Source organism: Bufo bufo, chromosome 2, assembly GCF_905171765.1.
Source record: "Bufo bufo chromosome 2, aBufBuf1.1, whole genome shotgun sequence".
Lineage (NCBI taxonomy): Eukaryota > Metazoa > Chordata > Amphibia > Anura > Bufonidae > Bufo > Bufo bufo.
In genome coordinates, this window is record NC_053390.1 from 783,646,390 (window position 1) to 783,664,972 (window position 18,583).

Consider the following 18,583-nt stretch of genomic DNA (forward strand, 5'->3'; position numbering starts at 1 on the left):
CTTCGTGGGATTCGATTCGCTCATCTCTAATTGTATGTATGATTTTTGTATATTTTTAGCTTTTAATGTTGGGATTATAATTGTTGTCAATAAAAAGAGGAAGTTTCCCAAAACTGTTGAACCTAGGGTGTGGATTAGTGGCACAAGTGAGCTAACTTTTTTAGCCAATTTTGAATATATTTTGTTATAAAATATACTACTATATATATAGCAACTCAAAAAAATCTAAAAAGTGATGCAAAGGCAAAGTGTAGAAGTTACTTATCCCTTTTGGTCTGACGTTGGCAATTAGCCCTTTCAATTGTATCTGCATTTTCTGAACACTTTCATAAGAAACTATGACAATTGCTCCAAGGTGCCCCTGTTTGCTGCAATGTATCCAGGGAAAATGAGCCTCTAAGGACATATTCTTGAACAAACATTAAGAATGAGAACTGGAAGGTATCTCTACAAATTATTTGTGGTATGTCATCATGAATGCTTATTTTCTTCCTATTTTTGTTATAAAAATCAATGTCTGTCTGTCCATCTGTCCTCTATAGGCATCCTGATGCCTGAACCATGCACCAAATTTGGCACATACTGTAAGTATATTAAGTGTCTGGGAAGGTTTTCGTAAAGGTCTGAGTTCTGTAGTACGCACTGTTCTTGAAGTATTTCCAAAAAATGTATTAGCCAATAGGAGCTCGCAGGCACTCTGCTCATATCGTAACTGCCATACACATGGTCACATGACCCTTATTAGCCAATAGAAGCGTACAGGTCCTTCAGTCTTGACATAAAATTAAACACTATTTTACACCAGGTTTCAACTCAGCCATTTTTCTTCACTGTTATAGGTCACTGTTAACGGGACAGGCTGCTGTGGAGGTCACTGTTAAGATGGCAGGGCGCTGTGGAAGTCACTGCTAAGGGGGCAGGGAATGTGGAGATCACTGTTAAGGGGGTTGGTGTCACACTTCGGTGTGGGAGGGAAACACCACACCGAGCATAGAAGGGAAGGGAGGAACAGGGAATCAGGCCTGAGAACCCTGGTACTACTGGCAGGGACGAGACTACCTGTTCCTCTAAAAGGAAGGACGGACAGGAGGCCTAATACAAACAATAGGGAAATGCAACACACACAACCCAAAAAAAATACAAAAGGGAAAGGAAAGACTTAACTTTAAAGGAGCAATGGAAGCACCAGGAACTCAGCTGAGATCCAACCACAATCTATCCAAAGGTCCAAACAGAAGCTATAAACCTCACAGCATTGTGGGAGAAGCAACTATAAACAGAGAAGGTTAAATGACCCTAATAGCCACACCTAGGGAAAGAAGGGTGCAAGCACCAGAAACAAGACACAGACGTCATTTGATCCTAACGGAAAACCACATGTTGCCAGTTTCACGATCTCCTGCCACCTGTCGCGTGAACATCCGTGACAGTTGGGTACTGTGGAAGTCACTGTTAAGGGGCAGGGCACTGTGGAGGTCACTGTTAACGGGTGAGGTGGTGTGAAAGGCACTTTTGAGGGGGAAGGGCACTGTGGAGGTCACTGTTAAGGGGGCAGGGTGCAGTGGAGGTCACTGTTAAGGAGGCGGAGTACTGTGAAGGAAAGTCTCAAAATATGTATTAAGCCGGGTTCACATCACTGCTTTGTTTTCCGTTCCACTGATCCGTCAGAAGAACAGAATTTTTTTCAAAAAATGTAACATTTCGAGCATACATTGTGCTCATTTTGCATCCTTTTGCATCTGTTTTTGTCAGTTCAGTCAGAGATCATGCAGGACATTTTCTCGTGTCTAGAATAACGGATCTCTGATGGAACTGAGAAAAACAAATGCAAAATGAGCACAATGATCATTCAAAATAAAGGATCATTAAAAAAAAAAATCTGTTTTTCTGATGGATCAGAAGAATGGAAAACAAATCAGTGATGTGAACTGGGCCTCATCCCATCAAATTACCTATATGTAAAGCATCATGGACCTTCCACCTTACAGTCTTCTCCGCTACTTCAAAATCTCTAAAATTTCCTAAAATGATAACAGCTGCATCAGAATGAAGAATAAAGTGCTGTACAAACAACACAATTGATATTTGACCCTGGCAGTGTGTCACTCCAATGGAAAACACATGAAGCAATTATTGGTAAAGCTGGATAATACTCACCAGTTGTTCTTTAATATAACCCAATAATCCCTGAATAAAACCATATTTCTGGATTTACAGCTCAAAATAAGCACATTGCACGTCATTGTCACAACGCAAGACACAAAAATCTGTACATACTGTACTTTAAATACCAGCTAGGGTCAAGCATATCAACCCCTCATAATTTACAAGGACTTTTATGTTTAATCTGCCGGTATACCAGTATATCTCTCTGTCTACACTGACTCCTATTCAATACCCTTAGGGACTATACTGCTACATGACCATAACACCGATACAGCAGAGCTGATAATAACTCACCGATTTAAAAGTTTTTTCACTGTTTTTACCTAGAATATGCACTGCTGGGAGCCCCACCAATCCTCAGAATGGAAGGGTTAGTTATGATTTTGCCTGAACAGCAGGTTCCCACCTGCCCATGCAGAAGTTAACTGCACAGCAGATGGACAGGAACACCATCTTGCAGGGGTAAATCAGGCAGAACTGCCTGTGTGGCTTCTAAGTCTTCATTCGCAGGATCAACAAGGCTGCCAGAGACCAGATCCCCACCCTCCATAAAGGGGTGGTATATTCTAGTAATCACTTTTCACGATGAACATACCACTTTAAGATTTTTTTCTCTACTAAATAAACTCAGCCCTGCTACATTTGAGTAGAGAAAACGACTGGACTTGAATTTGATATTGCCCCTGGTGCAGTGATGGCTAACCTCCGCCACTCCAGCTGTGGTGAAACTACAACTCCCAGCATGCCTCATTCATTTCTATGGAGTCCTGAGAACAGCCAAGCAAGCGTACATCTTGGGAGTTGTAGTTTTACCACAGCTGGAGTGCCGGGTGTTAGCCATCACAGATATATACGTGAACCAAAAAGGCTTAGCATCTGTGCCCCCATTGATGTTGAGCCCCTCTACAACCCCCTCCCTACACACATCTATAAATGAATGAGGAAAGTGCTCAAGTAGTTTGCAATATCAAGTAGCACAAGAATAAACTAATATAGTAAAATAAGTACATTAGAGCATCGTCAGCTATTCCTATATAGGGAGGGACTAGCAGTGGATTTGGAATTAACCCTTTGTGATAACTACAAACCCTGCAATAAATGATCATGTTATCTTTCTGGGATGCATCAGGGGTGCACCATCTGAAACTTTAGGAAGCACCATTACTCTAATTGCTAAAGGTACATTATCATGGCAGCTATATAATCCATCTGTGAACCTTCCCTATATTAGATTTGAGGAGGGAGCCCAAGGCAAGAAAAAAGCTAGTAGCGTTCCTGTCTGTGCCCCACACTGCAATGCCCTTAGCATGTGCTTCTTTGGATATAAGGTAATTACACCCTCATGATCCAAGGGGTGCACCTTGCTGAAACGGCAAATTTCTTAACCTAACTCCTTCCGTTCAGCCCATGGCCCTTTCGCTGCCCCTCTCTTGCCCCTACCTGGTGCTGCCTGAGGCGATCGGTTCACCTGGCCTCATTAGTGGTGCACCCCTGCGTGAGCCAGTGGTAAACAGCCCATCCCTTATAGCATTAGTATAATACAGCTGCCTCAATAGTCCATAACAATCTAACAGTAATGATGACTAACCTATAGACCTGTCTGTCCTCATTTATATACACAACCATCATTTAAAGGGGAAAGTGTAATTCTTTTGGGCGATATAAGCTTGTTAAGTTTTGAATTACCAAAGAGGAAGCCAACAGGTATGCAAAATAAAGTTTTACTAGAAGTCCAGCAGCAAGACATGGTTAAATCAATCACACACAACCAATATACTGTACATTGAATTTCCTGAGCACTTATCTCCTATACTGGCTGATAAAATCAGAACATCGCTTTTCTTAAGAACCATATTTGTGTTTGCTTCCGAACCAATGTAAAATAGACTGTAGCATATAAGGTGTCTTTAAAAAAGAAAAGAAAAGAGGGACAATGGTGGAAAGCCTATGATACAGAAGAGTCTGCTTGTCTGCCCTTGTTTGTAAGGTAGAAAATATATTCAGGTTGGAGTATGAGACATACATATATATTTATCATCATCATCAGTGGCAGCATGGTGTCACAAGACCATGATATCCTCCTGCCTGTACATTCACATTGTCACATCACTGTGGTCCTTGATAATCAGAAGTGTCTACTCCAATGGCTCCTTCCCTATGGTGTGCTCTTAGCACCCTAAGGCAATTTGCAATGTCAGTGCTGCTCCCATCTCAGTGATTGAATTTCTTCCTCCTGCTCAGACAGATAATTTTCTTAAAGGAACGTCTGAAATCCTGGTTGAATATGGTGTAGATGACAGGATTCAGTGAACTGTTACAGTAACCTATCCAAAAGAAAAACTTAAATAAAGTTTCTGGAATGGCACAGGCTTCCCTGCAGATGCCATAGAGGCTATAGCTGAAGAAGAAAGGGAACCAGCATACAACAAAGACCCCCATGACCACAGCTAAGACAAAGGTGAACCTTTTCTCTCTGGCTTGGGTGAGTTTTCTCCTGGAGATGCTGCTTCTCTTTTTTTTCCTTGAGGAGAACATGTCCATAGATTTGTTGCTGGACCTGGACAGGTGGCTGGACTGCTTGGAGAAGCTTCTCTTCTCCTTACCAGAGTCAGTGTTGTCCTCTTTACTGCTGCTCTTTCTCCTCTTGCTCTCAGACAGGCTGCTCTCCTCAACATCCAGCTCATCTATATCTGTAGGTCTTGGTGGCATGGGTCTAGAAGGGTAATGTCCATTTTCCTTTTCTATAGGAAATTTCACAGATGTTCCCTTGCTAAAGCCATTCTCTGTGTGAGAGGAGCAGTCGGTGTTTGGCTTCTTTTCTGACAAAGTCCTGGTCCTCAGCTTGGCCACCTGATAGATGCGAATGTAAACTAAGATCATTATCACACAGGGGGCAAAGAAAGATCCTATAGACGAAGAGAGAATGTACCAAGTCTCATCATTCAGTTCACACTTCACAGCCTTATCTGTTGAATTTAAATTTCTCATAGCTTCCCCTCCAACTCTATCCATTGAAATCAAAGGTGGAAATGAGATGACAGCAGATATCAACCACACAGTGACGATGATACCTTTAATCCTCCTGGGGGTTCTTTTTAGGTTGTATTCAACAGCCTGGGTGACAGACCAGTACCTGTCCAGGCTTATAGCACATAGGTGAACTATAGAGGAGGTACAGAAGAGCACATCTAAAGCTAGGTAGATATCACACCATACATTTCCAAAGTACCAGTATCCCATCAGTTCATTAGCCAAAGAGAATGGCATTACCAGGGCAGCCACCAGGATGTCAGCCACAGCTAAGGACACCAAGAAGAGATTTTGGGGAGCTTTAAGAGCCCTGCTAGTCAACACAGCAATGACCACAAAGACATTCCCAACAATGGTAAAGATAATGAGGAACCCGACAATTCCTACCAAGCTCCAGATAGCAGTCATAGAATACTGCCCCTCATTGTGAGGTCCAGTGGATGGCATGAAAGTACTGTTAATGCCCTCAGTGGTGTTGTCAGTAGTATCCATACTGGTGTTCAGATGGCATTCACATATCTCCTCACCGTTGTTGGCCCCTTGCCAAGTTAATATCTCCTTAACCCTCATCTCTGATCATTGTCCCAGGTTTCTTTGTTCCAAGGGGCTCCCATTCATCTGGTAGAGCAGTTGTCCTCTCCTCCAGGTGACCAGCATCCTGCTATTGTAAGTGATGCCATGTTGCAGAAATCATAGGCATGAAGCTGGCAGAGTTCATGTTCTCATTCTGGTCGTCTGTCTTATGTTGGACACAGTGATCCTGCAGGGGCAGTGTTCATAGTCCTCTATAAGGAGGTGGAACTGGTAGCAAGCAGCAGCTCAGTGAAATATTTATAATGCATCCCAAGCATCTGCTCCCTTATATCAAGCTTGACTCCAGATCAGCAGCAATGAGCTGTTTGTTCTCTCAGCATTTCTGCCAAATGCAAATCTGTTCCTACCCAGTGTGAAGGCAAAATCCTGTGATCTCCTACTATACTGTATCCTCTTGTGTTTTTTTTTGCTTGGATTTAAAAGCTCTTAATGCAAGGTACTTAGCTGCTGCTAAATGCACTGGGACCATTGACTCAATTCCTGGTAAGTCTGTTTCTTTCCTCCACACGACATGTCACCGTTCAAATGCAAAGTGACAAGAAGGAGTTGGTGTTTTGTCATGCTGTGCCCCTTACAAGCACTGCTATTGTATCATGAAGGTGACTATGATTCTCAGTATCCTACAAGGAGTAATACCCTTCCATTTCCAAGCCCATATCAGCTACCAGGGGGTTATCTTCTTCTATTTCAAGTAGAAACTGTTCTGTCTATATATTAATTGCAAGCAGGGGGTTATCATAATATTAGCATGCGCACAGCTATATGGTAACTAACCAGCCTTTAGCAGGGGGTTAACATGAGATCAGCAAGCACACAACTATATAATAACTAACCATTAGCAGTGGTTAACAGAAAACAAGCATGCACACAGTTACAGTATACCGTAACCAAACCTTAGCTAGGGTTAACATAAAATCAATGCATGTTGTTCAACACCCAGCAAGGGTTAACTCAAAATCTGTAATGCACATGGCTGTGTGTTAGGGTCAACATAATGTCAGCATGTTTACAGCAACATGGTAACCCAACCCTTAAGATCAGCATGCACACAGCTATATGGTAGCCAACCTTTAGCAGGGGTTAACATATGATCAGGATGCACATAGCTATACGGTAACCAACCCTTAGCTAGCAGGGGTTAACATATGATCAGGATGCACACAGCTATAGGGTAACCAACCCTTAGCTAGCAGGGGTTAACATATGATCAGGATGCACACAGCTATACGGTAACCAACCCTTAGCTAGCAGGGATTAACATATGATCAGGATGCACACAGCTATACGGTAACCAACCCTTAGCTAGCAGGGGTTAACATATGATCAGGATGCACACAGCTATACGGTAACCAACCCTTAGCTAGCAGGGGTTAACATATGATCAGGATGCACACAGCTATACGGTAACCAACCCTTAGCTAGCAGGGGTTAACATATGATCAGGATGCACACAGCTATACGGTAACCAACCCTTAGCTAGCAGGGGTTAACATATGATCAGGATGCACACAGCTATACGGTAACCAACCCTTAGCTAGCAGGGGTTAACATATGATCAGGATGCACACAGCTATACGGTAACCAACCCTTAGCTAGCAGGGGTTAACAAGATCGATATGCACAGCTACAGCGTATGGTAATTAACCCATAGTGGGGGTTAACATAACATAAGGAAGCACACAGAAATATGGTAAGTAACATAAGATCAACAAACACACAGTAATATTATAACCAACCCTTAAGATCAGGAAGCATCACACAGCTATATGGTAACCAAACCTTAGCAGGGGTTAACAAGATCTATATGAACACAGCTACAGAAAATGGTAATTAACCCAAAGTGGGGGTTAACATAAGATCAGCATGCACACAGCTATATGATAAACATTCCTTAAGATGTGCATGCACACAGGCTGCCCTTAGCAGTGGTTAACCTAAGATCCGGACTACAGCTATATGGTAACCAACCCACAGCAGGTGTTAAGATCAGCATGCACACAGCTGTACGTAACCAGACCTTATCAGGGGTTAACATAAGATCAGCATGCAGACAGATATATAGTAACCATCCGTTAAGGCTAGGGCTACACAACGACATTTTGTCGCGCCACTGTTTTTATAATGATAGTCTATTGTGTCGCACTGCGACATGCGACATGCGACATGCTGCGATTGCAACACGACAGTAGCAAAAAATCCATCCAAGATGGATTTTTCGGCGACTGTCGCGGTGCAGTCTATCATTATAAGAATTGTCGCACGACACATGTTGCAGTGTAGTTGTGCCCTACATGTCGTCGTGCAGCCCTAGCCTTAGACCAGCGAACATACAGCGATTACAAGGGTTAGCATGAGATCAGTATGCACACAGCTATATACGAAGCAAAGCCCCATACATGACCAATGACTATAGTAAAAAAAAAAATTCTATGCATGGCTATATATTAATAATGGCTCTCCAATACTTTTCCAGCTGCTGAAGAACTACAAGCCCCACCAAGCTGTACATATACCTCATGATGAGACATCTGTTTCCACAACAGGTTGTTAAATCTCACATTAAATGTTCTAATCCTTCAGATCATTTTGCTGCTGTTTAAAAGACTAATCCCATCCACTAAAACACTAGCGGTGAGATGAACACAGTTTGCATTCAGTCCACATACTACTTACTACTTTGTTGCTTTTGTCCGCGATGTCTCTGTGGGTGATACCAGATGCGGCCTCTAGAGGTCAGTATTTCCCTGCAGATAAAGGCGAGAGGGGAGGCGGTTTCTTGAAGATGCCTTTTACATGCTATACAGTATCTTTTTCTAGACATTAGCAGAGTCTTCTGTCATTATTAACCTTTCCATGCAACAGTTATTGTCACTCACAAAATCTTGCGACTATGATACAGCATGGGAAGTCAACTCCTCGAAACCCCATAGAAACAGGCCTTCTAGAACACCCATGCAATCTTGATTTTGTGCCTGACCTCACATAGGACATGGTCTCACCCATTAATGCCGAGAAGGCATTATTTCTCTAATTCTCTGATTCCCTTCTAGAGAACCTGGAGCCCAGACGCAATGTAATGACATTTTCTTTGATTTCATCTTCAGCACAGAAAACACCAGGAGAGGATTGGCTTGGGGCTATTGTATTCTTGGCACTAAGCGATTTTTGGGAGAACATTGTTTTATAACATTTAGAATAATGGTCTGGATCTCATAATATAAAAGCAATGGGAGCTGAACTGATACGTGAGCAGCATTTAACCCTTAATGCGTACCTTTCCCTTTTGCTGTATACTTATTTATTTTACGCACTTCTATAGCGCTACTATAATCCGCAGCGCTTTACAGACATTACATCACACTGTCCCCAATGGGGCTCACAATCTAGGTTCCCTATCAGTATGTCTTTGGAGTGTGGGAGGAAACCGGAGAACCCGAAGGAAACCCACCAAACCTGGGAAGAACATACAAGCTCCATGCAGATGTTGTTCTTGGTCAGATACGAACCTAGGACCCCAGCGCTAACCACTGAGCCACCGTGCTGCCCATATAATTCATGATGGCGTGTCAATGTAACCTCTAAAAGGAGGTGTCTCCTGAGCTATCACTTTCTTGCTACACCCATTATAGCAGCCACTACTGAGAATGAGTAGTATTACAGGTGGACATTCATTCCGTGATCATTTAAAGACTATGGACACCTTCAGGGCAATTTTTTTTATGATAGTTTTTTACTCATCTTGGGCTAAAATATATTTTTTCAATTGGTATTCGCGATTTAAGGATTAAAAACCAGTCTGTTTGTGAAGTATCACTTCTGAGTCCTGTCAGCTGATGGCTCATTTGAAGCCTTATCTCTGATCTCCTGACATAAAGTCTTTTAACCCATATTCTTATCAGTTTGATAACAGTTTAGCTATAAGGAGTGTTTATGAGGTCAGGAAATCAGAGAAAAGGCTTCACATGAGCCATCAGCTGACGGGACTCAGTGGTGATATATATATATTTTTTTAAACCACTGTATCTGAAAAATGGCAGAACATTTTTAATAACAGCCAATTGAAAAAATGATTTTTAGTCCAATAAATCATTTAGATTGCATAAGATTAGAAAAACCTGCTTCCAGAAACAGGTCACACTTCTTCGACTCTGCATTCTGGATCATAGAGGAAGGGTTTGGTCCTGAACAAGAGAAGCCTCTCGGTGATGTCCATATGCCATACCAGGTGTACAGTGGCGTAACTACAGGTCTATGGGCCTAAGGGCAGACTTTGGATCGCAAACTTAAACTAAGTATAAATTTATAGTGCATGGTCTGTTGTTACAGTAATGGTGGTTATTTTATATGGATTTCATTTAATAAAAAACATTAAAAGGGGTTGTTTCATCATGGACAATGGGGGCATATCGCTAGGATATGCCCCCATTGTCTTATAGGTGCGGGTCCTATCTATATCGAGAACAGAGCCCCGCAAGGTGGTGGCTGGAGGACTCCGGTCCAGCCACCATGAAGCCGGATCCCCATAGAAATGAATGGGAGCATACCGCGCATGTGCGGCCCCCGCTCCCATTCATTTATATGGGGCCTACGGAAATAGCCGAGCCAGCGCTCGGCTATTTTCGGCGGCCCCATAGAAAATAAATAGAGGGCGGCTGCGCATGCGCAGTGCACCCTCCTTCACTTGCGGGGCTCCGTTCTTGATATAGGTGCAGGTCCCAGCGGTGGGACCCGCACCTCTAAGACAATGGGGGCATATCCTAGCGATATGCCCCCTTTGTCCATGATGAGACAACCCCTTTAAAAACTATGTTTGTTTGTTATAGTTTTATTATTATTATCATCATCATCATTATTTTACAGCAAACTTTTAGTCCCCTACAGGGGCTTGAATGTTACACTTTCATATTTCTATAAAAGGGAACCTGGAGTAAAGCAAAGGTGTTTGTAAGGAGGGAACCTGTCACTATATCATGCCGCCAATGGTACCGGCATCCTGACAGGTTCCCTATATGATAGCAGCACACTTCAGGATGCCAGCGTAGGACATTTCTACTGTTATACCCTAATAGGTATTTATACAATAAAAGTTGTGATAAAAGCAGAACTATGTATTACAGCCACGCCGGGGTTCACTAATCTCTCTGATAGTACCTCCAAGATCATCAGAATAAGAAAAAAAGCCTCAAGATGCTCCACCATGGACAGAAGTACAACAGAAGAAATACTAGATGTTGACTGCTCTAGTGGTCAATAGGGGTATTACAACACTTTTATTGTTGTTTTTGCACCCATACACTGCATTTACTTATTCCCCTGCTATCATGTCTTAATTACTATTTTATAGTTTTCTTCCAGAAGCCGTCTCATAGAAATGTAATTATTTTCTCTTCAATAAATCATGAAAGCGAAATAACGCCAAAAACATGACTATCTTTAGTCATATTTTTATTTATTTTTATGTATTCCAGCAGGATTGGCCCCATGTTGGGTGGTGCCTTATGCGTTACCTTCTGTTGATATCTTTCCCCATATAGCTTGGAAATAACCGTACCATACTGTCCCTAATTATGTGTCACACAGTATAGTGCCCACATACTGTAACATTACTATACATCGACAAAATAATACTTTTATATGTAGCAATGCTAAACCTCCATCAACTACAATAGTTCTATGCTGTACAATGCCAACATAGTAGTGCCGCACAATGCAGATACCACCATACAGTGCTCAAATAATACCAACATGCAGTGACCAAATGACAGTGCAGTGGTATACAGCTGAGGACAGTGATCGGCTGAAACATTCACGTGCCGTATACCTGCACTACAGAATTGCAGTGGCAGAAGGAGTAGTGCTGGATAAGGCAGTAAGTATACTGTCGTTTTTATTGAAGACCGCTCGTCGTCTACACTGGTTTGAGCACTTACTGCCAGTTTTCCTCACAGATAACAGCTGATCTCAGTGTCATATTGTGATGTGCCTATTTTCAAGGGACCCTTTAACTAAGTAGGAATTATCCAAAGCGGAGCACCCTTTTAAAATGAATCTGTCAGCAAATCATACTAAATGTAACCCAAGCCATGGATATATAGTGCTGCCTAACACAACAAAATTGATATTATTATTAGTATTATCTGTTTTTCTGTACTGCATAAAAATAGCTTTTTTTTGCAGTTCTTAAGGTGCCCAGCGGGGGCGTGTATAACTGCTATAGGAGCCCAGGCACGGCTTCTGCCAGAGCCTAAGCTACTTTATAAGCCCAAGCACGCCTCTTTACTTGCTCACTGTACCTCCCCTTGCACCAGCCAGCCTGCCCCCTCCACTGCAACGTCACGATTAGAGATGAGCGAATCGAAGTGGAATTCGATCCGAATTTCAGGATAAATTCGATTCGCACCGAAACTGAAAAAAATGGCTGCTGCACATATTGGGACATGGAGCAAGGAACTCGGGGAACAATGAATCACCCACAATGCCATGCATGCAGCCAATTAGCGGCCAGACAACCCTGTGATGTCACAGCCCTATAAATAGCCTCAGCCATCTTGGATTAAGCCATTTTCCAGTGCACATAGTGCAGTGAGAGATGTCAGAAGGCGCTAGGGACAGTGCTAGGAAAGACTTTATTTTGCTGAATAGAAGTTCAGGGAAAGGATAGGGAGGACTCATTCCACAGTATTGAAGCAGAACAGGGTTAAGTAGAGGAGTTTACAGCCTGGGTAATAGGAACAATCCTATTGCACCTTGCTGCACTGACTAGGGATCCAAATTACCATTATACAGCTCTGTAATTCCAGCAAACCGTTCTTGTTATTGGGGTGCAAGTGCTGTTTGATACAGCCATTAATAGGGTTTATTACAAGGAACTATTTATACGTCTTATTTGCCCTTGTGCGGTGCAGTTAAATGTTCTAAAGCATTTTTTGGCTTGTATTAGTGGGAAAAAGGGCTTATTAGCCGTTGTGTGGTGAAGTGAGAAAACTACAGCCCTTTTTGGTGTCTGTTAGTGGCAAAAAATATATATTATTTGCTGTTCAGCGGTGCAGTTATATGTTCTAAAGCCCTTTTTGGCGTGTATTAGTGGCACAAAAAAAAGTATTTGCCGTTGTGTGGTGGAGTGAGAAAATTACAGCCCTTTTTGGTGTGTATTCGTGGCAAAAATATATATATTTGCTGTTCAGCGGTGCAGTTATATGTTCTAAATCCCTTTTTTGGCGCGTATAAGTGGCACAAAAATATATATTATTTGCAGTTTAGTGGTGCAATTATATGTTCTAATTCTTTTTTGGCGGGTATTAGTGGCAAAAAATATATATTATTTGCCGTTTAGCGGTGAAGTTATATGTTCTAAAGCCTTTTTTGGCGTGTGTTAGTGGCACAAAAAAAGTATTTGCCATTGTGTGGTGAAGTGAGAAAATCACAGCCCTTTTTGGCGTGTATTAGTGGCAAAAAAATATATATTTGCCATTCAACAGTGCAGTTATATATTCTAAAGCCTTTTGTGGAGTGTATAAGTGGAAAAAAACAAGGGCATATTTGCCGTTCAGCGGTGCAGTTATATGTTCTAAAACCTTTTTTGGCCTGTGTTAGTAGCACAAAAAAAGTATTTGCCGTTGTGTGGTGAAGAGAGAAAATTACAGCCCTTTTTGGCGTGTATTAGTGGCAAAAAATATATATTTGCCATTCAGGGGTGCAGTTATATATTCAAAAGCCTTTTGTGGAGTGTATAAGTGGAAAAAAAGAGGGCCTATTTGCTGTTCAGCGGTGCAGTTATAAGTTCTAAAGCCCTTTTGGCGTATATTAGTGGCAAAAAAATATATATTATTTGACGTTCAGCGGTGCAGTTATATGTTCTAAAGCCCTTTTTGGCATGTTTTAGTGGCATAAAATATATATATTATTTGCCGTTCAGCAGTGCAGTAATATGTTCTAAAGCCTGTTGTGGAGAGCATAAGTGGGAAAAAATAAGGGCCTATTTGCTGTTCAGCCGTGCAGTTATATGTTCTAAAGCCCTTTTTGCCGTGTATAAGTGGAAAAAAGTAAGGGCCTATTTGCTGTTCAGCCGTGCAGTTATATGTTCTAAAGCCTAGAGGCCTAAATGTTTCTGGTGCAGGCACAGGTCGCAGAAGAGTAAGGGGGGAGTGGGAGCAAGAGTCGCAGCGAGAGGCCTGAGCTCCCAGTGTCATCTAGCGGTCGTGTCTTGACCAGCAACCCAGCGGTTCTTGAATGGTTGACTCGGTCATCCACTTCGTCCCAAGTGACATCTGACGTCCCCAGCAAACAGTCGGTGGGTTCGTCAGACACAACCCTTAGTTGGCATGGCCCGGGAGCAGGCCCTGTGCCCTCACCTTTCCTCAACCTGCCTCTGTCCTTTTCTGTTCCCTCAGCCAGAGAAGTATTATATGCTGTAGGCTCAGCTCCACTATACAGCGAGGACGAGCTACTAGAGGACAGTCAGCAGCTACTGGCCAGCCAAGATGTGGAGGAAACATCCGCTGCTTCCTCCGGTAGACGGGCAAGTAGTCATGAGGAAAGTGGCGTGGGAGCTGGTGTTGCGAGCGGTCAGGCCCCTGACCCAGAGACCATTGAGGAGGACATCGGTGATGTGCAGACAGTATTCGATGATGATGATGTAGCTGATCGCACTTGGGAGCCGGGTGAATTAGGGGCTCCATCATTATCGGGAGAAGAGGGTGGCAGCTTGCCCATGAGGCTGCGGCGGAGCCAGCAAGTCGCTAGCGTGGCCAGGAGTCAGCAGGGTGGCAGCAGTGGGAGGTCAGGAGCCAAACGTGCCCGGGGTACACCACTGACTTCGCAGGAGCCTACCTACCTGGAAAGTAGTGGTGCAGGGGTTCCCGAAGGCAGCAGGTAGAAGTTGAAGCATGGCCAGGGTGCCAATGTTGGCACCACGGCCCGACGTCAACATATGCAGCGTCACCATAAAGTGGCCTGGGAGAACCGTGGCTTCGATGTGGTGGTGCAGCCTGCCGCAGCAGCCTCTGCATCACCCAGTGGCTCGAACCCGATTTCAGTCAGTCAAGGCTCCACCACCTCAGCCGAAGAGAGCTGTCTGTCCTAACCCATCATCTGCTGGTCCTGATGCTCCTGCTCCTCCTCCTCGTCAGTCTTTCCATCAGCAATCGATCACTGAAGCGATTGCCAAGAGACAACAGTATGTGTGCACTCATCCAACGGCGCAGAAGCTAAATGTGCTCCTGGCCAAGTTGCTGGTGCTGCAGTCCCTCCCTTTCCAAGTAGTGGACTCTGCACTTTACAGAGAACTGATAGCTTGTGCCGAGCCGAGGTGGAGAGTCACAAGTTGTAATTTCTTTGCCAGAAAGGCAGTACCAGCCCTGCACACGTATGTACAACAGAATGTGGGTCAGTCCTTGAGCCTGTCGGTGTCTGCAAAAGTCCACAGCTGTAACTACGGTCAGGAACAATACATGTCCTTTACGGCCCACTGGATTAACGTGGTTCCTGCACAGCCACACTAGCAACTTGGCCATGTGATGCCATTTCTGCCTCCACAATCTCACGCCGTTGGTTCTGAGACAATGTCTGCCTCTGCCTCCTCATCCTCCACCTCGTCCTCAGCCTCCACTGCAGGGACAAGTCACAGTGCCCCTACATCATAACACATGTGCAGGGCACGGCAGTGTCACGCTGTTCTGCACCTCATTTTCCTAGGCGAGCGGAGTCAAACAGGGGAGGAACTGCTCTGTGTCCTTCATCAAGAAATCGAATCCTGGCTTTCACCGCGACAACTTAAAATCGGAACCATGGTGACCGACAACAGGAAGAACATGGTGTCGGTGCTGCGTCAAGAAGGGCTGAGCCATGCGCCCTGCATGGCACACGTGTTCAATCTGGTTGTTAAGCGGTTCCTGAAGTCTTTTACCCATCTGCAAGACATCCTAAAAATGGCCAGGAAACGTTGCATGCTATTCAGCCACACGTACACTGCAAAGCACTCCGTCCTTGAGCTGCAGCGGCATAACGGCATCCCCCAACATAGGCTGATATGCGACGTTTCCACCCGTTGGAATTCCACCCTCCATATGTTGGACCGACTATATACGAACAGAGAAAGGCCATAAACGATTTCTTGATGATACAAACAGACAGAAGTATTCCCCTGTATAATTGTGGCAGCTCATGCGTGACACCTGCCGGTTGCTCAGGCCCTTTGAGGAGGCCATGTTATTTGTCAGTCGCTAGGACTACGGGATGAACAACATCATTCCACTAATTTATATCCTGGAACAGATGCTGGTAAATCTGGCTGGTCAGGGGACTGAAGACGTGGTGCCTACATCTCACGGCCACATGAGCCCTCAATGTGTAGCAAAATCTGTGTTTTCTTTACACAGGTGACAGGAGAGGAGGAGCAGGAGCAGCCAGAGGAGCTACAGGGCGATGAGGAAGACGAGGCAGAGGACCCAGACACACTGTGGCAGTATGCAGTGGAGATAGAGGCAGGGATTCCCTTCGAGTCACTTGCACAAATGGACCGATGCATGCTCACTTGCTTGCATTGTGACAGCCGAATTGTCCCCATTCGGCAGAGGGATGACTTCTGGCTCTCCACCTTGTTGGACCTTTTTAACACCCGCTGAGAGGGAGGACAAACTCAACTACTATAGAGGCATCCTATGTAGTCAGTTGGCTGCTGCCTATCTGCGCCATCGTCAATCCTATCTCGGGTTTGACCGGGGGGGCCCTCTGCGCTCACGTTCCACTGCTATGGCTGCTGGGGAGGGGTGGGATGGCAGGAGCAGTACCAGCTCCAACAGCAGCAGCCTGAGTCTACAGTCATGATGAGTAGCTTTCTTCACCCGCATAGTGAAGAAACTACTCACCAGCAGCAGCCGCAGCTAGACCTGACTTAGTGTGGAGATGGCAGTAGCAGCAGCATCAGGATACCACACAGTGGCAAGGTGACATAGTGTGGAGATTGTAGTAGCAGCATCATCAGGATCCCACAGAGTGGCAAGGTGACATAGTGTGGAGATGGCAGCAGCAGGAGGATACCACAGAGTGGCAAGGTGACATAGGGTGGAGATGACAGCAACAGCAGTAGGAGGATACCAAAGAGTGGCAAGGTGACATAGTGTAGAGATGGCAGCAGCAGCAGGAGGATACCACAGAGTGGCAAGGTGACATATTGTGGATATGGCAGCAGCAGGAGCATACTACACAGTGGCAAGGTGACATAGTGTGGAGATGGCAGCAGCAGCATCAGGATACCACAGAGTGGCAAGGTGACATAGTGTGTAGATGGTAGTAGCAGCAGCAGCATCAGGATACCACACAGTGGCAAGGTGACATAGTGTAGAGATGGCAATAACAGCAGCAGCAACAGGACACCACAGAGTGGCAAGGTGACATAGTATGGAGATGGCAGTAGCAGAAGCATCAGAAGGATACCACAGAGTGGCAAGGTGACATAGTAGGGAGATGGCAGTAGCAGCAGCAGCAGCAGAAGTATACCACAGAGTGGCATGGTGACATAGTGTGGAGATGGCAGCAGCAGGATACCACAGAGTGGCAACGTGACATAGTGTGGAGATGGCAGCAGCTGCCGCAGAAGGATACCACATAGTGGCAAGGTGACATAGTGTGGAGATGGCAGTGGCAACAGCATCAGGATACCACAGAGTGGCAAGGTGACATAGTGTGGATATAGTAGCAGCATCATCATCAGGATGATACCACAGAGTGGCAAGGTGATATAGTGCGGAGATGGCAGCAGCAGCTGCATCAGGAGACCACAAAGTGACCCGGTGACAGAGTGGGGTGGTGGGTGGCAATACCAATACCCGCTGACAAAGGTGGGTAAAAGAAGGAGCACTTGACATCAGATGTGTGATATCAGGCAGGTTGCAGCATCAGAGAAGTAGCTGGGACAGTTAGTCAGAAGAAACCGGTCTCTTGTATCAAAGTGTGGGTGTGGCACCATGGATGATCTAGTCTGATGCATCAGAAATCGGTGGTTGGAAATCCTGGCTAATCTGCACCTGATTCATCTTGACAAAGGTCAGTCTCTCCACATTTTGGGTGGACACGCGCGTTCTCCTTGGGGTAACTATGGCCCCTGCCGCACTAAACATCCGCTCTGATGCCACTCTAGTGGCCGGGCAGGACAGCTTTTCCAGAGCAAACTCTGCTAGTTGCGGTCACAAATCCAGTTTGGCTACCCAGTAGTCCAGTGGATCTTCAATGTGGGTTGGCAGGGTGCTGTCCAAGTATGCCACCACCTGGACAATGATGCTGCAACCTGCCTGATATCACACATCTGATGCCAAGTGCTCCTTCTTTTACCCACCTTTGTCAGCGGGTATTGGTATTGCCACCCACCACCCCACTCTGTCACCGGGTCACTTTGTGGTCTCCTGATGCAGCTGCTGCTGCCATCTCCGCACTATATCACCTTGCCACTCTGTGGTATCCTGATGCTGCTGCTGCTTTATCCACACTATGTCACCTTGCCACTCTGTGGTATCATCCTGATGATGCTGCTACTACCATATCCACACTATCCTGATGCTGCTGCCACTGACATCTCCACACTATGTCACCTTGCCAGGTCTAGCTGCGGCTGCTGCTGGTGAGTAGTTTCTTCACTATGCGGGTGAAGAAAGCTACTCATCACGACTGTAGACTCAGGCTGCTGTTGATGGAGCTGGTACTGCTCCTGCAATCCCACCCTTCCCCAGCAGCCATAGCAGTGGAACGTGAGCACAGAGGGCCCCCCACTCAGACCCGCGATAGGATCGACGATGGCGCA

The 18,583-nt window shown here is 44.9% G+C and overlaps 1 protein-coding gene across 1 annotated transcript; it reads right to left on the reverse strand.

The window, feature by feature from the left end:
• Positions 1 to 4,049: 4,049 nt before the first annotated feature.
• ADRA2C (adrenoceptor alpha 2C) lies at positions 4,050 to 5,921 on the reverse strand. Its single transcript, XM_040420582.1, has one exon. It carries the CDS (start codon positions 5,764 to 5,766, stop codon positions 4,378 to 4,380), a length of 1,389 nt encoding a protein of 462 aa, XP_040276516.1. The 5' UTR covers positions 5,767 to 5,921; the 3' UTR covers positions 4,050 to 4,377.
• Positions 5,922 to 18,583: the final 12,662 nt, after the last annotated feature.